Here is a 22,669-nt window from a genome sequence, read left to right on the forward strand (position 1 = left end):
GGCCTTGAGGACCTATTTATTGCATCTTAACTGTGCCAGCTCTCCAATCTTAGCAGCAGCGCCCAGCCCCTAATCCTGTGGGCTGCCCCGTCCTCCCAAGTTCACCAGACATGTGGACCAGTGTTGTCTGAAAATGTCTTTTTATTTTTATTTAAGCACAAAATTGAGACGTAACATATACATTTGTACATAGAGGGGAAAAAATACCAGAAAGGAGTTTATAAAATCCCAACCGCTGCCAGTATCATTCAGTGGCTCGGGGCCTGCGGCTGCCTGGGGCCGAGCCAGAGGCTAGTTTTGTGGGAAGGCCCCCCAGTCCACACACCCGCTCGGCAGCCTCGGGGAACAAGGTGCTGGTCTTAAAGGTGGACTCCTAGTTGGCCATCAGAGTGACACGCCCCCCCCCGGGTGTGAGCCAGACTCCACTGGGTACTAGGGGGCCCTCCAAGAGATGGCTCATCAGTTCCTGCTGAAAGATGCGGTTCTGGACTGGCTGGCCCTGCCCTTCCTGAAAGTCTGGATGCTGCTGATGGGGAGCATGGGTGGGGCAGGTGGCATCTGAGGCAGAGGCAAAGGCAGCTGTCCCTCAGGGGAGGGGAAGTCACAGCAAACAGGGCCAAACCAACCACACCAGCACAGGCAGACCCCGCCCTCCTGGAAGACGCTGGGCAGGACAGCTTGGGGTCAGTGTCCTTGGTCCCTTCCGGTCCCCAAACCCCAGCCAACCGCACTGCACATCCAGAGTCTGAAGAGAGTAAGGCTCAGCGAGGGCTCCAGAGGGCTCAAAGTGCAGTCCCCTGCAGGAGGGTGCAGGGGGCTAAAGGGCTATGAATCCGTTTATAAGGAATGTGAGGCAGGGAAGAGCCGAAGGCAGCCAGTCTTCTCTGGATCCATTTATGAGGCAGGCAAGAGCTTGAGGCAACCAGCCTTCTCTGGAAGCCTGGAGACCACTGGAGTGACCTGGGGAACAGATCTGTCCACCGGAGCCTGTGAGAGGCTTATCCCCAGCCGGGGCAGGAAGGGCTGGGCTGTGTCTGAGAAGCCAAATTCAGGCCAGGCCTGCAGGGTGGGGGAGTCAAGGCCCAGGACCCTGGCAGAAAACTCCAGCTGGGGTGGGCCCAGGTCAGCCTGTGATCCCAACTGTGTGGGGGTGTCTGTGTGTGCACAGGACGAAGAGAACTTCAGTCCCACTGCTTCCAGAGACAAAAGAATCCTACCAAACCATCACTAGAGAAGGAAAGAGAGCTTTGTTTTTTTTGTACATAGAGGGGGAAAAAAAAGTCCCTGTCCCTCCCCTTCCAGGGAGAGCTGGTCGCTGAGGGAGGAGGAAGAGCCACAGCAAGACCCCTGCCAGGTCTGTGCTGGGCACAACCACCACCACATAAGGCACCCATGGAAAGTGCAGCTCAGAAGGCAGGCGAGAGAAAGGCTGAGGGGGAGAGAAGAGAGAGGAGGACTAATTCCCCTGGAAGGCTCCTTGGGCAGCAGATGAAGCAGCTCTGTGGAAGGTTCTGCTGCTGAAGATGCCCTGGGAAAACTCCTCCTGGGCCTGCTGGAAGCTGGCCCCTGTCCGGCGGTAGAGGGAGTGCACCTGGCGAAGAGGGGTGGGGTGAGAGGAGTCTGCCCTTTGGGTCCACCAGGAACCCAGCCATCCAGGACATACTCCCAAAGGGGTCACCAGAAGCCTGGCACTGCCTGACCGCCCCACCCAGATCCCTGGAGAAAGGTGCTGGACCTTTGGAAGCCTAGGAGACCCAACTGCAGTGGTGAAGAACATCTCGTGGCAAGGGCAGGAAACAGTTGCCTGCTTCCTCCCATTTGCTGTCAGCCCTGCCCACACCACTCACCCGCTGCAGGAGGAAGACTGAGAGCACGGCACAGAGGGTGAAGAAGCCAGCCACCACCATCATGATGACTGATACGGCCAGGGACCCTTTCTTCAGTGTAGACAGGGCTGCAATCCAACCGCTATAAGGGAAGAAGAGGCCAGAGGGAACAAAGTGATAGTGGGCCCCAAGAGTCAGCATAAGGGGCTCTTCTCCAACTGGCCACTGTGTCCTGACCATCACCTTGGCATTTCCCACAGCACAGGGAGCCCTATGAGCCAGAAGCCCTTGGCCTGTGAGGCCAGACCTCCATGAAGGCTGACGGGCCCACACTACCCCACTCACAAGGGGAATCTTCTGGTTATGTGAGGTCTGAAAGGGAGGATGTGGTTGCTGCCTTCACAGAGTCAGAAGTAGCACTAGGCTGGGTGCTGTGGCTCTTGCCTGTAATCCCAGCACTTTGGGAGGCTGAGGCAGGAGGATCACTTGAGCCCAGGAGTTCAAGACCAACCTGGGCAACAGAGAGAGGCCCTGTCTCCACAAAAAATTTAAAAAGGCCAGGTTTGTGCCTGTAATCCCAGCACTTTGGGAGGCCAAGGCAGGCAGATCACTTGAGGTCAGGAGACCAGCCTGGCCAACATGGTGAAACCCTGTCTCTACTAAAAATACAAAAATTAGCTGCGCGTGGTTGCACACGCCTGCAATCCCAGCTACTCGGGAGGCCGAGGCAGGAGGATCACTTGAACCTGGAAGGTGCAGGTTGCAGTGAGCCGAGATCATGCCATTGTACTCCAGCCTGGGTGAGAGGGTGAGACTCCGACTCAAAAAAAAAAAAAAAAAAATTAACTGGCTGTGGTCATACATACCTGTGGTCCCAGCTACTCGGGATGCTGAGGTGGGAGGATCACTTGAGCCTGTGAGGTTCAAGGCTGCAGTGAGCCGTGATCACGCCACTGCACTCTAGCCTGGGCAACAGAGTGAGACCTTGTCTCAAAAAAAAAAAAAAAAAAAAGGGCCAGGCGCAGTGGCACACGCCTATAATCCCAGCACTTTGGGAGGCCAAGGCAGGCGGATCACGAGGTCAGGAGATTGAGACCATCCTGGCTGACACAGTGAAACCTCGTCTCTACTAAAAATACAAAAAATAAGCCAGGCATGGTGGTGGCAGGTGTCTACATAGTCCCAGCTATTCAGGAAGCTGAGGCAGGAGAATGTTGTGAACACCTGGGAGGCGGTACTTGCAGTGAGCAGAGATCGCACCACTGCACTCTAGCGTGTGCAACAGAGACTCCATCTCAAAACATAATAATAATAAAATAAATAAGGTAGCACTGGGCTGGGCCTTTTTCTGATGCTTTGCTGGTGGGGAGTATGGAAAGCGTGGCTGCTCACTCCTGAGGACCCACCTTCTTGGAAGGAGGATCACTGGCCAACTTGCTGTCACCTGTCTGAGCCCCATGTCCTCATCTGTAAAAGGGATATCCTCATATTTCCTGATATCAAAACTTACTACAAAGCTACAGTCACTAAAATAGTGTAGGACTGGCATAAAGATAGACATATAGATCAATAGATCAATACATCAATGGAATAGAACTGCGATTCCAGAAATAAACCCATACGCCTATGGTCAGTTAATTTTCTTTTCTTTCTTTTTTTTTTTTTTTTTTTTTTTTTATTTGTGTTTTGCTTCTGAGCCCAGGCTGGAGAACAGTGGCATGATCTTGGCTCACTGCAACCTCTGCCTCCTGGGTTCAAGCAATTCTCCTGCCTCAGCCTCCCGAGTAGCTGGGATTATGGGCACCTGCCAATGCGCCCGGCTAATTTTTGTATTCTTTGTGGAGATGAGGTTTTGCCATGTTGGCCGGGCTGGTCTCAAACTCCTTCCTGACCTCAGGTAATCCACCTGTCTTGGCCTCCCAAAGTGCTGGGATTACAGGCATGAGCCACCGCGCCCGGCCGGTCAATCAATTTTTGACAAGGATGCCAAAACCATTCAAAGAGAAAGAATAGTCTCTTCAACAAATGGTACTGGAATGACGATATCTACATACAGAAAAATGAAGTTAAATACTTATTTCAACCATATACAAAAATTAATGTAAGCCAGGCACGGTGGTTCATGCCTGTAATCTCAGCATTTTGAGGGGCCAAGGCAGGAGGATAACCTCAGGCCAGAGTTTGAGACCAGCTTGGGCAACATAGCAAGACCCTGTCTCTACAAAAAATTTTAAAAATTAGCCAGGCATGGTTGTGCATGCCTGTAGTCCTAGCTACTCAGGAGGCTGGGGCAGGAGGATCACTTGAACCCAGGAGGTCAAGGTGATAGTGAGCTATAATTTTGCCACTGCACTCCAGTCTGGGTGACACAGCAACACTTTTTTTTTTTTTTTGAGATGATGTTTCACTCTTTTTGCCCAGGCTGCAGTACAGTGGCGCAATCTTGGCTCACTGCAACCTCCACCTCCCAGGTTCAAGCGATTCTCCTACCTCAGCCTCCAGAGCAGCTGGGATTTCAGGCTCCCACCAAAACACCCGGCTAATTTTTTTGTATTTTTTTTCTTTTTTTTTTTTTTAGAGATGAGGGCTTGCCATGTTGGCCAGGCTGGTCTCGAACTCCTGACCTCAAGTGATCCACCTGCCTCGGCCTCCCAAAGTGCTGGGATTACAGGCGTGAGCCACCGCACCCGGCCAACTCAAGCCTTCTGATTCCCAGTCCAGGTGCAAACGGCCGTCATGAATCACAGTTTTTCTACCAGGGTCTTACTTAGGTAACGAGTAATGAAATTGGGTCACTGGTCAAAAGGGACCAGATTAACAACAGCAGGGCAAGAAGCATGAGGGGTGGTGGGAGGGCAGCGTGCACTTGCTTGGAGGGTAAGGGGAGGCAGCCCTTCTCTCCCCACTGCTCTGGACTTGCCAGCTCTGCCGGAGGGAGGGGACCAAAATAGCACCGCCCTTCCAGGCTCAGGCTGTCAGCCAAGTGCCAGTCTGACCTTTCTGTAATGCTCTCTGTGCACTGGAACAGAAAGGAAAACATAAGCCATCAGCTTTTCTTTTGAGATTAATTTTGAGCTGAGGACTGAGGTATCCTGGAAACTCAAACCAGCTGTATGCTCAAAGAGGGCAGCCAGAAGCAGCCTGTCCAGGGGAGGTGAGGGACCTGTCTCCTTTAGTTACAAGGCATCTGAAAAAAGTCGCAGCTCAGTCTGCAAAGGCCTGGGCATCCATCAGCTTCCAGGAGGGTGTGGCAGGAGAAAAGGAAGAGGCTGCAATCCAGTGCAGGACACTGTCATAGTAGCCTAAAGAGTCAAGTCAAGTTCACCCACAACACCCTAGAAAGTGGAGAGCAGGGAAAGATAGTTTTTTTTTTTTTTTTTTTTTTTTTGATACAGGATCTCATTCTGTCACCCAGGCTGGCATCCAGTGGTGCAATCATGGCTTACTGCAGCCTCAACCTCCTGGGCTCAAGCGATCCTCCTGCTTCGGCCTCCCAAGTAGCTGGGACTATATAGGTGCATGCCACTGCACCAAATTTTTTTTTATTTTTGGTAGAGACAAGGTCTGCCCGTGTTTCCTAGGCTGGTCTCGAATTCCTGGGCTCGAGCAATCTGCTTGTCTTGGCCTCCCAAAGTACTAGGATTCCAGGCATGAGCCACTGCGCCCGACCGATAATGAGTGTCTTTTGATGCCTTTAGCATCAAGGAGAAAAAAAAAGTGAGTGGCTACTGATAAAGAACTGGAAAGAAGGCCCAAAGCAGGTCTGAGTTGGCCCACTCACCCACTCCCCGCCACAGGAAAAGCAGGGCACTGGCGGGGCTCTCTGGGAGCTAGAAAACAGGGCAAGAGAGGCTGAGTCCCCTATCCAAAGCCTAATTCCCTCTGTGATGCCCAGGTCTCACCTGTCCCCCAGGCCAGGGATGCCAACCAACTGGATGATGTAGATCCCTATTTGACAAAAAAATACAAAGAAGAACACAAAGAAACTGAAAGAGTTGTCGGACCTGTGGAGAGAGAGGGAAATGAGAAGTCACAAGAGGGCTTGGGCCATGTTCCTCAGCATCCTTACTTGGTGTGACATCTCTTTTCACTAGGAGCTAGGAGGCAGCATGGGCAAGAGACAGAGCTCCAGGGGCCCAGCCACACCATCCACAGGGACACACACACACACATACCCCACCATAATCAAGAAGAGCTTGCCTTTCACTGCCTTCCAATTTAAGGGGTCAGTGCTTGGCCCCTTCCTCCAAGAGCTGATAAAGTTGCTCCCCCAAAGGACAATATAAAGAGCCTAACGCTCCTGCAGTGAGCCAAGATCGTGCTACTGCACTCCAGCCTGGGCAACAGAGTAAGACACTGTCTCAGAAAAATAAGTAAATTAAAAAATAAAGAGCCTAACACTCCATCTTCTGGAGTACTTGCGTTTCGTAACAGGCAAGAAAAACTAAGCCAAAGGCATAAATCTCTAATAATAAAACCGTATGAGGCCAAGAATTTGAGACCAGCCTGGCCAACATGGCAAAACCCTGTCTCTACTAAAAACACAAAAATTAGCTGGGCATGGTGGTGTGTGCCTGTAATCCCAGCTACTTGGGAGGCTGAGACAGGAGACTCACTTGAACCTGGGAGGTGCAGGTTGCAGTGAGCCGAGACTGCGCCATTGCACTCCAGCCTGGATGACAGAGTGAGATTCTGTCTCAAAAAAACAAAACAGGCCAGGCACGGTGGTTCACACCTATAATTCCAGCACTTTGGGAGGCCAAGACAGGTGGATCACTTGAGGTCATGCGTTCAAGACCAGCCTGGTCAACATGGTGAAACCCCATCGCTACTAAAAATGCAAAAATTAGCCAGGTGTGGTTGTGTGCGCCTGTAAGCCCAGCTACTCCAGAGGCTGAGGCAGGAGAATCACTTGAACCCAGGAGAAGGAGGTTGCAGTGAGCCGAGATCGCATCATCGCACTCCAGCCTGGGAGACAGAGTGAGACTCCCTCTCAAAACAAAAAACCAGGCCGGGTGCGGTGGCTCAAGCCTGTAATCCCAGCACTTTGGGAGGCCGAGACGGGGGGATCACGAGGTCAGAAGATCGAGACCATCCTGGCCTACATGGTGAAACCCCTGTCTCGACTAAAAAAATACAAAAAACTAGCCGGGCGAGGTGGCGAGTTTGGTGTTGTTTGTTTGTTTTGTCCAGTTACTTCGGTCGAGTTGTGGCGTTGATGAATTTCGCTTGAACTCTGGATTGTGTCGGAGGTTGCAGCTGAGCGAGATCCAGCCACTGCACTCCAGCCAGTTTGTGTGTTGTTTGTGTGTTGTTCTCAAAAAAAAAAACCAAAAAAACAATAGAACTTAAGGATATGTGGTAACAAAGAACAATCAAAACAAAACAAAACCTGTACATCTGAGTGGAATAAAACAGTATTTGGGGAATAGGGGACACCGGACAAAACTCTCTCAAGAGCTGAGGACTTCCATCTGTGTGTCCTTGAGGGCTAGAGCACAGTGAGGGTTCAGGGCCTCCAATGGTACAGGGATGGTTCAGCGACTGCGCTATCCCCTCTTCCCAGGGCCTGCTGGGCTCCCAGCCCTGAAAGCATCAACCCTGAGGTACAATTCCAGAACCCCTGGGGGTCTGTAAGGTGTATCCAGCTATGTTCCCAGTATCTAGCTTAGGTGTTGGCACTCTGAGTTATGGGGAAGCATCAACAGTCATGGAGAAGAGCCCTGGAGAGCACTCATCTGACACTACCAGAGAAGCACACCCGAGAGCCTCAGAAGGGAGTTCCCAAAGAGCATCCCCTCCCTCTTCGCAGTAACGGCATCAGCTAGACTGGGAGCAGTGGGATGGCAGGTCCCTTCTCTAAGTCTCCTGTGCCTGGTCCAAGGACAGGGCCCAGAGTAGACCTCAGGTACAGAAACTGAAGAACAGGGCCCCCAATCCCTGCTCTGGGTGGGAACAGAGGAACAGAATGTAGGGAAAGTGGATTTCCCTACATTCTGTTCTGCTCTAAGACTTGGATGGGGTCCCAGGGCCTATAGCCCTTAGCCTGCTACCTGGGGTCCCAGCCATAAAATCTCACCCCTTGCCCTGGCCTCACTCACCTAAAGGCCTTATAGATGGGTCGGTACCAACAAAGGAAGGCACAGGGAGTGAAGATCAGAAACCACAGGATGGAGAGGCCGAAGTCCACTCCCTTGGAGCTGTCACTCGAGAACGAGGCCAGGCAGGCAAGCAGGTTCAGAAACAGAGTCACTGAATGCACTGGGGAAGGGGACAGGACAGAGTATGACTTGTGCCACGGTGGCTGAGGGGCTCCAATGTGGCGGCCACTCCCTAGGAGAGGTGAGGTTCATGCTGCGAAGGCAGCTGCAGAGACAGAGGAGCCCACTCTGTACCTAGACAGGGATAGCTCCCAAATCCTGGTTTTATGGGACCTCAAAACCAGGGATCAAACTATGTTCCTGAGAGGTGATGGGACAGCCCGGGTATCTGAGGGGTGTGGAGGGAGGATGCAGACCCAGGGCTGGTCCTCGGGAAGGAAGTCTTTCCTTTAGCAATGCTTTTCCCTGGCCCTGGATGGCCCCCGATGGAGCTGCAGGAGAAGTCTTCTTCCTCACCCTTCAGAATCCACAGGCCTGTGGACAGGGAAGGCCTTCACCTAAGGAGGGCCTTTTAGTGCAGTGAGCTCTGAAGGAACTTGGAAGCCTCTAGTTAGTTCCACCCTCCGTGATTTGTGGTCTGGACTGCCCCTTTCAAGGAGTTTTCCAGACAGGGGGCAGCCTGTGGGCAGAGTCATCTCCCCAACCCAGCCCAGGCACTGAGGAAGGCTGGAGTCTGCTAAAAGCCTGTTTACCAGGGAGGAGCAGCCAGGGCCAAGATGGGGCTCTGAAGTCACACCCAATTCGCCCTTAAGCTTGGAGGGCAGGAGCGGGACTCACACATCCACAGATAGTAGAGCATCTTGCATATCCGCTGGTAGTCGGCAGGGATCTCTGTGGAGAAATCCTGATAGAAGCAGGGCTTCACAGGGCACCACGAGGGCAGGGGGGGCCAGTTGTTGTCTCTCACTGTGTGGGGGAAAAGGAGTGACGAGGTGAGGGCACAGCCTCAGAAGGGGCATTGAGGTGCGTGCACGCCAGCACAGTGTATGGGCCAAACCAGGGTTCCCAGAGGGGCTCCAGCAAGCAGGGCTTGGAGTCTGCATGGAGCATGGAGTGGGATGGAACAGGAATGGAACCCAAAGAGATACCAACAAGCTCACACGGAGATAACAGATCCCAAATGCACTGGGAAATACAGAGTAAACGGCCTAAGTGATTATTTTTATTAACAAGCAGCCCACAAGTGTGATAACTCAGTTCATCATCATTAGCAAGGAATTGTGGGACCAATGCCCCTATGCTATCAAAGAATCAAGGCATTTTAGAGCTAGGAAGGAGTGCAGAAAGTAATCTACAGCCATTACAACCACACTACAGGTCTCCTGACTTGCAACGGACTGCTCTTCCGAGGACCAGCGTCCTGTGATGAGAAGAGCCCCACAAAACTCCGAGGCAGCTCAGGGTGAACGCTGGGAGGCCTTCCACACAGGGTTCAGGACACTCATCTATGCCAGGCAGGGCAGCCCCAGGCCCCAGCAGCCTCCCTTACCATGCAAGTTGGCTACAGTGTTCTGCAGCTCCCGCTCCTTGCGTTCCAGCTCAGCAGCTTTCCTGTCCAGTTCTTCCTGCTGCCGAAGCAGGCCTGCCTGGGCTGCAGACACCACAGCCTGGAGAGAACAGGGGAGGTACAGGGACAGCCAGACACAACAAACAGAAACAGTGTCAGCCTGGGTGGGCAGGCAGAGAGGCCTTGCCCCAGGCAGGGACAGCCAGCAAGGAGTCCCAGAAGCAGTCCGCGCCTCCCAGACTGTCTTAGGTACCAGAGACCACCTTAGAGAGGCCAACCTGTCTTCCACTGCCCCCGCACCTTCCTGGTCCGTTGGCCATGACTAGGTTCTCCTCTGCCCTCATCCCTAAGCTTGAGTTGGGAAAACTATCCCCAGTGGCTTCTCCACCTCTTCCTCATACCGGGTCAAGGCAGAGCTCAGTGATTGTGAACTTTGGGAAAAAGACCTCACAAGAAACTAAACTATAACAAGAAACCCACAGACCCAAGCCTCATTTGAAGAGCCTGGGTGTATGTGTGAGAAGGAAAACAGTGCAAGCCTGCTAGCAGTGAGTGGAAAGGGGAGACATGTGAGGGCAGATGGCGTGTGCCTGAGCCTCAGGATCTGTACAAGCACCCTGCCCCCTGGCCTGCCCCCAGGAGCTGCCTCCTGAGGTCCCCCTAAACTGCGACTGGCTACACCCCAGGACAGCCCCTTAGGTGTGGCCCTGCCCTGCCCTGCCTGGCTTTAGTGGTGTGCAGAGTCCACACTTATCTCCTCTCCAGGCAGGGCAGAGCCTCTGAGTGACAGTAAGGGACTGACTATACATGAGGCTGAACAGACCTGGCCCCCTGCTGCCATTTGGGCCAGGTTCCTCCTGATAGATGAGACTCCAGTCCTTTTTAGGGAGAGATCTCAAACTGGTCATCTCACAGGATGACAAACCAGGCACATGTGTACACACACATGTATACACATACCAACCTCTCCAAAAACTCTTCAAAGACCTCAGGCTGCCTTGGGGAGGCAAGTTTCAGGCACTGGTGGCAGAAGCAGAAGCAGAACTGACCCCGCTGTGCCACACTGGGGGTCTTGACCTCCTCCAAGTCTGTGACATCAGTTGAGAAGGACCCAGCTCCCTACAGCCCACCACCCAGCTGCACAGAAAGGCACCTCCACATGTAAGGGCTGCCTCACCTCCACAGGGCTCTGGGGCCTGGGAGGAGCGCTGGGCAGGCTCCGGGTGCCCTGCCCTTCTTCCTGCTCATCTACACTAGGCCTACCTTCGGAAGCTTTCGCATGTAGCTGTCTCTGAGAATACTTTCTCCTCCTAGGAGCATCTGCCTCTCTGAGAGCTCGCTCGCTGCCAGGAATTGGGCAGGCAGGAACTTGCCGGCCTGTCTAAGCAGGAGCTGCAACACACAACTCCACCGTGGGTCACGCTCACAGGGGCAGCGAGGAGCGCGGCGGGAGGGCAGTGAGGCAGTGCAGTGGAGCACCAGGCACAAAGCAGAAAAGATTCACAGTATTTGGTGAAGGGACAAAGGAAGACAGGAAGGAAGGTGAGAATCAATGAAGTTAAAGAAAAAAGAAGAGAGATTCTGGGCCCCAAGGAAGACAGGACAAGTCAAAGGCCTGAGGAGGACCTGGAGGGGTACAACAGGGACAAATGCCCTCTCTGGAGGCACCAAGGAGCCCAGCCTGGTGAGTAGAGCTTATTTCTCAGTGGTGGTGGTGGATGGGATGGAGGGAGTAAGGATATTAATTGGCAGAGCAGCCCCTCTACTTGTAGGTGACCAGCTCCAAACAAATTAGCAAGAGGGCCCTTAGGGGGCCAAGGCTGAAGGCTCTCTGCTTGCCCCGAGCCTCAGGGCTCAGCTACTGGTCTGGGTGATTCCCTCACTGGAGAGAAAAGACCAGAGTTCTTTGTCAGCAGTACCTGGGGGGTCGGCTGGGTTGGTTCCACTGATGGCTGGAGAACCGCTGGCTGCGAGGACCCAGGGAGTTGTGTGACAGGAACTGTTGTCGCTGCATTTGTCTACATGGAACAAATCAAAGGACAGAAGTGAGTGGGACTCCACTAGTTGGTGATGAGGGGGCAAACCCACAGCAAGATGGGTGATGTGCCCCTGCCTGTGAGGGGATACCCTTGGGGCCTGCACTGGACCTTCCCCTGTGGCTTCCCAGCCAACAAGCCTCAGGTTCAGGCCATCTGATCCCTAACCCAGCACCCCTGGGCTCGCTGGGTCCAGCACTCTTGGGCACTGCCCTGACCTCCTTGGGGAGGGGCCCTGGTCACAGATCTCAACGGGAGAATTTCACAGAGCGTTTGGTGGCTTTCCCATCCTTACCCTGCTTCCCGGGTTCGTGTTAGGACTGTCCTTTTGAGGACTGCCGCTTCTCAGAGCTGCTTCTGTCCTTGCCAAGGCTCCCTGCCCCAGAAACCCCGGCACCACCCCAGAGGGTCATGGGACTTGGAAAGAGGGCCTGCTCACCAACCTCTGAGAAGGGGTTGAATTCCGCCAGGCCGCCCTGTGGGGCGTTCGTCAGCTGGGTCACAGAGGGATCCTGAGAAGGTGAAAAAGAGTCCTCAGACACAGAGGAGAAAACCCTGGCCAGGGCCGGCAGGCAAGCCGGTGACGCCTGACTGAAGTGGGGCTGGTGATCACGCTCCTGGGATCCTGAGAAACCTCTCTCTGGAAGGGTTCTGTGCCTGCCCCTGCCACACCACAGCTGTAGTCCCTTCTCCCTGGAAAAGGTTCAGCCCAGGAGAGACCCAGAGCAAGCTTTACCCAGAAGCTTGAGAGTACACACCACACAGGCTCCTGTTGTGTTGGTACCCTATACAGATTCAAAATGGTTCACAGTATTTACCTCTAGGGAGTGGGGTTTTTTTTGTTTTTTTGTTTTGTTTTGTTTTGTTTTTTGCAGGGTGGGGTGGTGAGGGGCAAGTGAATGGGGTGCTGAGGGGCAAGTGAATGGGGTGCTGAGGGGCAAGTGAATGGGGTGCTGAGGGGCAAGTGAATGGGGTGCTGAGGGGCAAGTGAATGGGGTGCTGAGGGGCAAGTGAATGGGGTGCTGAGGGGCAAGTGAATGGGGTGCTGAGGGGCAAGTGAATGGGGTGGTGAGGGGCAAGTGAATGGGGTGGTGAGGGGCAAGTGAATGGGGTGGTGAGGGGCAAGTGAATGGGGTGGTGAGGGGCAAGTGAATGGGGTGCTGAGGGGCAAGTGAATGGGGTGCTGAGGGGCAAGTGAATGGGGTGCTGAGGGGCAAGTGAATGGGGTGGTGAGGGGCAAGTGAATGGGGTGGTGAGGGGCAAGTGAATGGGGTGGTGAGGGGCAAGTGAATGGGGTGCTGAGGGGCAAGTGAATGGGGTGCTGAGGGGCAAGTGAATGGGGTGCTGAGGGGCAAGTGAATGGGGTGGTGAGGGGCAAGTGAATGGGGTGGTGAGGGGCAAGTGAATGGGGTGGTGAGGGGCAAGTGAATGGGGTGCTGAGGGGCAAGTGAATGGGGTGCTGAGGGGCAAGTGAATGGGGTGCTGAGGGGCAAGTGAATGGGGTGGTGAGGGGCAAGTGAATGGGGTGGTGAGGGGCAAGTGAATGGGGTGGTGAGGGGCAAGTGAATGGGGTGGTGAGGGGCAAGTGAATGGGGTGCTGAGGGGCAAGTGAATGGGGTGCTGAGGGGCAAGTGAATGGGGTGCTGAGGGGCAAGTGAATGGGGTGCTGAGGGGCAAGTGAATGGGGTGCTGAGGGGCAAGTGAATGGGGTGCTGAGGGGCAAGTGAATGGGGTGCTGAGGGGGCAAGTGAATGGGGTGCTGAGGGGGCAAGTGAATGGGGTGCTGAGGGGCAAGTGAATGGGGTGCTGAGGGCAGAGACTTACTATTGACTTTATAACCTTTCTGTACTGTTTTATTTATTATTCATTTATTCCTCTTATTTTTTATTTTTTTATTTTTCGAGACAGAGTCTTGTACTGTCGCCCAGGCTGGAGTGCAATGGCGTAATCTTGGCTCACTGCAACCTCCGCCTCCTGGGTTGAAGCAGTTCTCCTGCTTCAGCCTCCTGAGTAGCTGGGACTACAGGTGACCGCCACCACACCTGGCTAATTTTTGCATTTTTAGTAGAGACAGGGTTTCACCATGTTGGCCAGGATGGTCTCATCTCTTGACCTCGTGATCCGCCTGTCTTGGCCTAACAAAGTGCTGGGATTACAGGCGTGAGCCACCGTGCCTGGCCATTCCTCTTATTTTCCAAAAGATAGTCTAAGGTAGTCAGACACAGCTCATGCCTATAATCCCAGCACTTTGGGAGGCCGAAGCGGGTGGATCACCTGAGGTCGGGAGCTCAAGACCAGCCTGACCATCATGGAGAAACCCTGTCTCTACTAAAAATATAAAATTAGCTGGGTGTGGTGGCGCATGCCTGTAATCTCAGCTACTCGTGAGGCTGAGGCAGGAGAATCACTTGAACCTGGGAGGTGGAGGTTGTGGTGGGCCCAGATCGCACCACTGCTCTCCAGCCTGGGCAACAAGAGCAAAACTCTGTCTCAAAAAAAAAAAAAGATAGTCTAAGGTTCTAGAACAAAAACATGCTGCTGGCTGCCAGTACTGATTTTATTAAATCGGGCACACTTGCTAAGAGCAGAGACATGATAGGCTCAGATGAAAATCCAAGAAAATGTTTTTGGGTTTTGGGGATTTTTTAAAGTCTTTTCATAAAATCCAAGAATGTCCTCAGAACACAACCTTGTCTCCTTTTCCCATCTGATCTCTGCATGGGGCTCTGCTATCCTCTTTACTGCGCCCCTGCTGGCCTGGGGCAGTTGTCTTCACCCTGTCCTGCACCCAGGAGAGCTCCTCCGCACCCTCCCCTTCCTGGTAACAGATGCAGGGCTCAGGTCCAGCTTCACAGCCATGCCTGGGCTCCATGAGGAACAGCCCTGAGGGTGGCCAAATTCAGGGCTGTTCCTGCCTGTGGAGACACTGCTTGCATTCCACACCTCACCCCACACCCCTAATTATTAAACCAGATGCTCCCATACTTCAGGCCCAGCCTCACCTCCACCGGAAGACTCTGTAGAGCCAGTTCTTTTTTTTTTTTCTTTTTTTTTAAGACGGAGTCTCGCTCTGTCGCCCAGGCTGGAGTGCAGTGGCGCGATCTCGGCTCACTGCAGCCTCCGCCTTCTGGGCTCAAGCTATTCTCGTTCCTCAGCCTCCTGAGTAGCTGGGATTACAGGCGCCTGCCACCACGCCCAGCTAATTTTTGTATTTTTAGTAGAGATGGGGTTTCACCATGTTGGGCAAGACTGCACCTGGACTCTAATTCTTTTCTTTCTTTCTTTTTTTTTTTTTTAAGAGACAGCGTCTCACTCTGTTGCCCAGACTAGAGTGCAGTGGTGCAATCATAGCTCATGGTAGCCTCAAACGCCTGGGCTCAAGTAGTCCTCCCACCTCAGCCTCCTGAGTAGCTGGGACTACACACATGAGCCACCAGGCCTGGCTGATTTTTAAAGCTTTTTTTTTGTAGAGATGGGGTCTTGCCTTGTTCTCCAGGCTGGTTTTGAATTCCTAGGCTCAAGTGATCCTCCCACCTTGGGCTCCCAAAGTGCTACCTCACCTTGTCCAGATCCAATTCTTAAATACAATGCTAATATCAGATGCATCCACAGAGTGACCCCCTTAGTTTACAGATGTAGAAACTGATATTCACCATGATCCAAGGACCCAAAATGGGAGCTCTCTCCTTACTCTAAACATTCATAGAGCTGAGGGTCAGCATTGAATATTCTCTGGTTTTATCACAGATACTACCTCTTATCTTCCCACCTGAGTCACCAGTTCATAGAGGGTATGACTGACTGCCCCCAGGCATACAGCCAGAACTCACTGTGTCTGGACGGGCCTCATACTACAGCCTCCACCTCTTCCAACCTCCTCTGTGACAGACTGGCTGTGTCCTTCCTGCTGAACACCAACTCTGCCCTGATGGCTCCTGCAACTTGGACGAAGTGACAAGGTGAAGTTCAGGAGGCTCTGTGTTGCTGAGGAATTGGCCCTGAGGTTATTTCATGCCTGAATGACCAGCGGTTACTACTAGAATCATCTGGCTTCCTGCAAGGAAGATTTGGGGCTTGGTATCTGTTCCCCTTTCAGACTCAGCAGAACCTAGCCACCGCTGAAGTCACTGAAATCGGATCTACCATCCACAGAACTGGCTCCTTGAGTCTTGAGTCACCAGAGGACAGAAGAAGAGGGGCCGCTCTGGTAGCACTTTCAGGTGCTAGCATACAGACATCTGGCCAAGGTGCACATGTTTAACAGGTGACCTCCAGGCCCACAAAGAGATGCCATTTCCTTTATGAATGGCAGACAGAAGGGGACTGTGATGGGGATGATAGGGTGACTGCCCTGTTCACTCTGATCCTTCCCCTTTTCCTAAAATCTTAAAGACATGGCCTGGCACCCCTCACTGGGCTCCTCATAAACAAATCTGATCTCCATTAGTAAGCTCGAAACTCCCTGCAGCCATGCGCATCTGTGTCTAGTTCATACTTGAGTTCCCTGGTGCTTGGTGAAGGGCCCGCGGCAGCACAGCAGCTCAGTGGTTTGAGAAGACGTGCAGCACGCTGTGGGGCCTCCCCCTTCTCTAGGAAGCACTGCCCAAGTGCCAGGGCATAGCAAATAGGAGGCACCTGCATCACAGCAGTAGCCCAAGGGCCTGGAAGCACGGCGCCCAGGAAAAGTGACCTAAAACGCTAAGACAAGTGGATATTTTCCCCTTTAAGAAAACCTAGGCTCTTTCTGAAAGATGTGCGTGGCTTTAAGAGAACCTGAGTCCTGGCAAGAAAGGGAGGGAGGAGGAGGGACTGGGGAAGGAAGCTGACATTTACTTAGTGTCTACGGTGTGCCAAACTCACCACACAATGATGCTACTGTGAAATTCTAGTTGCCCTAGAACTGGCCACTATGTCGAGCTGTCAGAAAAGAGGGTTGTACTGGCCTTCCAGAACTGACCTGGTTCTTCGAGAGACTTATGACCCCCTAATCCACTATTTATAATGGCTTTACTTCTCCCCTGTTACCTAGGATGGTACTAGTTATACTCCGTACTTGAGAGAGCTGAGAGAGTCACTCCAATCAGCTTTTCTGTTCTGTGGCTCAGCTCGGGACCCTGGCTGAGAAAAGCTACAATACAGCTCCTCATTTAACCCTCACAACAGCCTTATGAGGGAGGAATATTTATATTTTGCAGCTGGAAAAGTTCAAGCTCAGAGAGGGGAAGTAGCTTGTCTTAAGATCTCAGGGGTAGTAGTCAGTGAATCCAAGTCTGTCTCCAGGGACACAAGATGGTAAAGTTGAGTGGGCAAAGCATCCCGAAGCCTGGTATGGAGCCTGACAAATTGAAGGCACTCAGTGAATATGTGGCTGAATGAATGAACCCCACTCCAGGAAGACACTGACAAGGGCTTCGCTTGTTTCATTGCTTTCTTCTTTCCTTCAAAGAGCTGGGGTTTTTTGTTTGTTTGTTTGTTTTGAGACGGAGTCTTGCTCTGTTGCCCAGGTTGGAGTGCAGTGGCGCGATCTTGGCTCACTGCAAGCTCCACCTCCCGGGTTCATGCCATTCTCCTGCCTCAGCCTCCCAAGTTGCTGGAAATATAGGCGTCTACCACCACGCCCGGCTAATTTTTTTTGTATTTTTAGTAGAGATGGGGTTTCACTGTGTTAGCCAGGATGGTCTTGATTTCCTGACCTTGTGTCTGCCCGCCTCGGCCTCCCAAAGTGCTGGGATTACAGGCATGAGCCACCGTGCCCGGCCCTAGGATGGTGAGGGCTAAGTTTCACCTACAAGGAGGAGTAACCTAAAACCCCCTGCAGTGCCACTCAGACTGGCTAATGCCCTTTACTGAATTTATAACAAATAAAAGGCTCTTAACCTCAGTTATTTTCATTCGGCAACCAGCTATAGTGTGAGGAACATACCACAGTGAATAAGACACAGCTCTCACCCTTCTGGAGTCCACAATCTGGTATCTGAGACAAGTGGACACCCCCTGAGGGGGTGCTGGGGACCACGGCAAGGTGCAGAGCAAAAACAGGAAGAAGGGGAGACACCTCAGTGGGCTTCAAGAAAGACCAGGTTGCAGAAGGAAGACAGAGAGCAAAGGCCCAGATCAGTGAGGCTCCCCACCACTGCAGGACAGTGGGGCACTTCCACATAGTTGGAGGGTAAAGGCCGTGAGGGAAGAGAGGAAGGCAGAGTTAGGCTGCAGCTCTGCCGGGAAGGGCCATGAAAACCACACCTTTTTTTTTTTTGAGACGGAGTCTCGCTCTGTTGCCCAGGCTGGAGTGCAGTGGCGCGATCTCTGCTTACTACAATCTCCACCTCCCAGGTTCAATCGATTCTCATGCCTCAGCCTCTGGAGTAGCTAGGATTACAGGTGCATACCACCACACCCAGCTAATTGAAAACCACACTTGTCACTGGTTTGGAAACCTCATTCTATGCATTTCACAGGTGCTGGCTGTCTGAGCTCTCTGTGACTTTTCCTTGCCTTCCCTTCCTGTATTCTACCCAGGCTCCCAGTGTGAGGTTTATTTCAGACTCCAAAAAACACATTAAATAAATATCTATCTCATGCACTAAAAAAAATTCAGGGACAGCTGGGCACCGTGGCTCAAGCCTGTAATGCAGGACTTTGGGAGGCTGAGGTGAAAGGATGGCTTGAATCCAATTTGAGATCAGCCTGGGCAACATAGCCAGACCCTGTCTCTTTTTTTTAATATTAAAAATAAAAAATAAGTTGAGGCCTGGCGCGGTGGCTCAGGCCTGTAATCCCAGCACTTTGGGAGGCCAAGGCAGGCAGATCACCTGAGAACAGGAGTTCCAGACCAGCCAACATGGTAAAACCCCATGTCTATTAAAAATACAAAAATTGGCTGGGTGTGGTGGCTTACACCTGTAATCGCAGCACTTTGGGAGGCCGAGGCAGGTGGGTCACCTGAGGTCAGGAGTTCGAGACCAGCCTGGCCAAGATGGCAAAACCCCATCACTACTAAAAATACAAAATTAACTGGGCGTGGTGGCAAGCGCCTGTAATCCCATCTATTTGGGAGGCTGAGGCAGGAGAATCGCTTGAACCCAGGAGGTAGAGGTTGCAGTGAGCCGAGATTGTGCCATTGCACTCCAGCCTGGGAGACAGAGCAAGACTCCGTCTCAAAAAAAAAAAGAAAAAATTAGCCAGGTGTGGTGGTGCACGCCTATAGTCCCAGCTACTTGGGAAGCTAAGGCAGGAGAATCACTGGAACCTAGGAGGAGGAGGCTGCAGTAAGCCGAGATCGCAGCAGGCACCACACTGCAGCCTGGGCAGCAGAGCAAGACTCTGTTTCAAAAAAATAATAAACAATAATAATAATAAATAAATTTTGGCCAGGCATGGTGGCTCATGCCTGTAATCTCAGCACTTTGGGAGGCCGAGGCGGGTGGATCAACTGAGGTCAGGAGTGTAAGACCAGTCTGGCTAACAAGGTGAAACCCCGTCTCTCCTAAAAATACAAAATTAGCCAGACATGGTGGTGGGTGCCTGTAATCCCAGCTACTCCGGAGGCTGCGGCAGGAGAATCACTTGAACCCGGGAGGCAGAGGTTGCAGTGAGCCAAGATCGTGCCAGTGCACTCCAGCCTGGATAACATAGTGAGACTCAACTCAGGGAAAAATAAATAAATAAATTTTTAAAAATTAAAATTCAGGGTCACGCTGAGAGGCAGAGAGTCAGCAACACTCTGGAACCTCTGTGAAGTCCTATGGGCTTTGGAGATGAGGCTGAGTGTGACAGAGCAAGAAAAAGCAATCATCTCCAGAGTGGCTAGCTGGGTCGCAGTGCACAAAGAGCCACGGTTGACCTTGGTGCTTTCTGACCTAGTACCTGAGAATCTGTCCTAAGAAAATATCACAAAAACATATAAAATTCTGTGCCTGCAATGATATTCATAGGACCAGGACTTACAATAGGAAAAAAAAGCAGGAAACAAGCATTCAATGACAGAGAGCACAGGTATGTTTTGGTACACATCTCCTTGAAGGCCCACACCGCCACTAAGAATCACAACTATGAAGATGGTGCAGCAATACAGAAAAGGTTTCCTGGCCGGGCGCGGTGGCTTACGCCTATAATCGCAGCACTTTGGGAGGCCGAGGCGGGCGGATCACGAGGTCAGGAGATTGAGACCATCCTGGCTAACACGGTTAAACCTTGTCTCGACTAAAAATACAAAAGCAAAATTAGCCGGGCGTGGTGGCGGGCGCCTGTAGTTCGGCTACTTTGGAGGCTGAGACGGGAGAATGCTGTGAACCCGGGAGGCAGAGCTTGCAATGAGCCAAGATAGCGCCACTGCCCTCCAGCCTGGGCGACACAGCGAGAGTCTGTCTTGAAAAAAAAAGGAAGGGAAGGGAAAGGGAAGGAAGGGAAGGGAAAGAAGGGAAGGAAAGGGAAAGAAGGGAAGGGAAAGGGAAAGGGAAAGGAATGGAAAAGGAAAGGGCTTTGTTACATCAATACTAAATTATGGGCCAGGCCCGGTAGCTCATGCCTATAATCTCAACACTGGGAGGCTGAGGCGGGCGGATCACTTGAGGTCAGGAGTTTGAGACCAGCCTGCCAACGTGGTGAGAACCCCTGTCTCTACCAAAAAAAAAAAAAGATACAAAAATTAGTCAGGTGTGGTGGCATGCACCTATAATCCCAGCTACTTTGGAGGCGGAGGCAGGAGAATCGCTTGAACCCGGGAGGTGGAGGTTGCAGTGAGTCGAGATCATATCACTGCACTCCAGCCTGGGTGACAGAGTGTGAGACTCTGTCTCAAAAAAAAAAAAAAATACAGGCTGGGCGCGATGGCTCACACCTATAATTCCAGCACTTTGGGAGGCCAAGGTGGGCAGATCACTTGAGATCAGGAGTTCAAGACCACCCTCGCCAACAGGGTGAAATCCCTCCCTACTAAAAATACAAAAATTAGCCGGGCATGGTGGTACGTGCCTCTAATTCCAGCTACTCGAGGGCTGAGGTAGGAGAATCACTTGAACCCAGGAGGCGGAGGCTGCAGTGAGCCGAGATCACACCACTGCACTCCAGTCTGGAAGACAGAGTGAGACTCCATTTCAATAAATAAATAAACAAGGCTCAAGCCTGTAATCCCAGCACTTTGGGAGGCCGAGACAGGCGTATCACGAGGTCAGGAGATTGAGACCATTCTGGTTAACACGGGGAAACCCCGTCTCTACTCAAAAATACAAAAAATTAGCCGGGCGAGGTGGCAGGTGTCTGTAGTCCCAGCTACTTGGGAGGCTGAGGCAGGAGAATAGCGTAAACCCGGGAGGCGGAGCTTGCAGTGAGCTGAGATCCAGCCACTGCACTCCAGTCTGGGCAACAGAGCGAGACTCCGTCTCAAAATAAATAAATAAACAAACAACCAACCAAACAAACAACAAGGGTTGCAAATGACTGGTAGAAGTATGGAAGACTTATTTTCTGTTTTCTAACTTTTCTATAATGTGATCATGTTATTTTGATTTTAAAAACACACATACATAATCCCAGCTACTCAGGAGGCTGAGGCAGGAGAACCATTTGAACCCGGGAGGTAGAGGTTGCAGTGAGCTGAGATCGTGCCATTGCACTCCAGCCTGGGTGACAGGGCGAGACTCCATCTCAAAAAAAAAAGAAAAACCAACACAAAAAAACACCATACACACACACATGCACATACACACACACACACAAGCATATTTTTAAAAAGAGAAAGAAACAAAAAATAGGCTGGGCACAGTGGCTCATGACTGTAATCCCAGCACTCTAAGAGGCTGAGGCGAGAGAATCACCTGAGCCCGGGAGCTGAGACCAGCCTGGGCATCTTGGTGAAGATGCCCGTCTCTACAGAGAATACGAAAATTAGGCCAGGTGCAGTGGCTCATACCTGTAATCCCAGCACTTTGGAAGGCTGAGGTGGGCAGATCGCCTGAGGTTGGGAGTTTGAGACCAGCCTGGCCAGCATGGTGAAACCCAGTCTCTACTAAAAATACAAAAATTAGCCAGGTGTTGGTGGCAGGCACCTGTAATCCCAGCTACTCAGGAAGCTGAGACAAGAGAATCACCTGAACCTGAGAGGCGGGGAGGGTGCAATGAGTCGAGATCACACCATTGCACTCCAGCCTGGGCAACAGAGCGAGACTCCATCTCAAAAAAAAAAAAAATCAGTCAGGTATGGTGGTGGGTACCTGTGGTACCAGCTATACTAGAGGCTGAGGCAGGAGAACTACCTGAGTCCAGGAGGTCGAGGCTGCAGTGAGTCATGACTGTGCTACTGCACCCTGGCCTGGGGGACAGAGACAGACCGCATCTCCAAAAAAAGAAAGAAAGAAAAAAAAAAAAGCAGTCAGTGAGCAAGGTACAGTCTCAGGCCTCGCTCCCTGCCACTAGCTGCGATGTATGGAACCATCCAGAAAAGCAAGTCTGAGTCACCTGGCCTGGCATTCAAGGCCTTCCAGGACCTGGCACCACTCCTCTAAAGGAGTCTACCCTCAAAATGGGACAGTTACTATCTCCTCCCACCTCCGTGTAGTCAGTCTCTCCATACACAAACCATTCCATGCCAAGCACTGGGCTAGGGAAACCAAGAAAAAGCCTTGATTCCTGCCTTCGAGGAGCAATAGTACAAAGAATCACACAGAAACCAGGGCAAGAGGTGATGGCACATGATCAGCACCGTGACAGGGTGAGGGCAGAAACAATGTGATCACAGAGGAGAGAGCAATTAAGCTGTCTGGGAGAGTCAGGAAAGGCTCTACTGAGCTGGAATCTGAGTTGGATCTTGAGAGATGAAAGAAACTTAGCAAACAGTAAAGAGGAAGGCAAGAACCACATTTGCAAAACCACAGAATATTTATTTATTATTATAAGATAATATAGTATATATAATATATATATATTATTTTTTTTTTTTTTTTTTTTTTTTTTTTTGAGATGGAGTCTCGCTCTGTCAACCAGGCTGGAGTGCAGTGGTGCGATCTCCGCTCACTGCAACATCCGCCTCCCAGGTTCAAGGGATTCTCCTGCCTCAGCCTCCTGAGTAACTAGGATTACAGGTGCACGCCACCACACCCAGCTAATTTTTTATATTTTTAGTGGAGATGGGGTTTCAACGTA

General features: G+C 51.9%; 1 protein-coding gene across 1 annotated transcript; it reads right to left on the reverse strand.

The window, feature by feature from the left end:
- Positions 1 to 123: 123 nt before the first annotated feature.
- On the reverse strand, positions 124 to 22,114 carry SCAMP2 (secretory carrier membrane protein 2). Its single transcript, XM_017874990.1, has 10 exons — positions 22,063 to 22,114; positions 21,784 to 21,809; positions 11,974 to 12,042; positions 11,414 to 11,512; positions 9,477 to 9,594; positions 8,765 to 8,893; positions 7,928 to 8,087; positions 5,729 to 5,830; positions 1,848 to 1,968; positions 124 to 1,591 (listed from the first exon to the last, which is right to left on the reverse strand). Exons 1-10 carry the CDS (start codon positions 22,112 to 22,114, stop codon positions 1,457 to 1,459), a joined length of 1,011 nt encoding a protein of 336 aa, XP_017730479.1. The 3' UTR covers positions 124 to 1,456.
- Between the last annotated feature and the right edge of the window lie 555 nt (positions 22,115 to 22,669).

The sequence above is a fragment of the Rhinopithecus bieti genome, unplaced genomic scaffold (assembly GCF_001698545.2).
Source record: "Rhinopithecus bieti isolate Rb0 unplaced genomic scaffold, ASM169854v2 scaffold_9693, whole genome shotgun sequence".
Classification (NCBI taxonomy): Eukaryota; Metazoa; Chordata; class Mammalia; order Primates; family Cercopithecidae; genus Rhinopithecus; species Rhinopithecus bieti.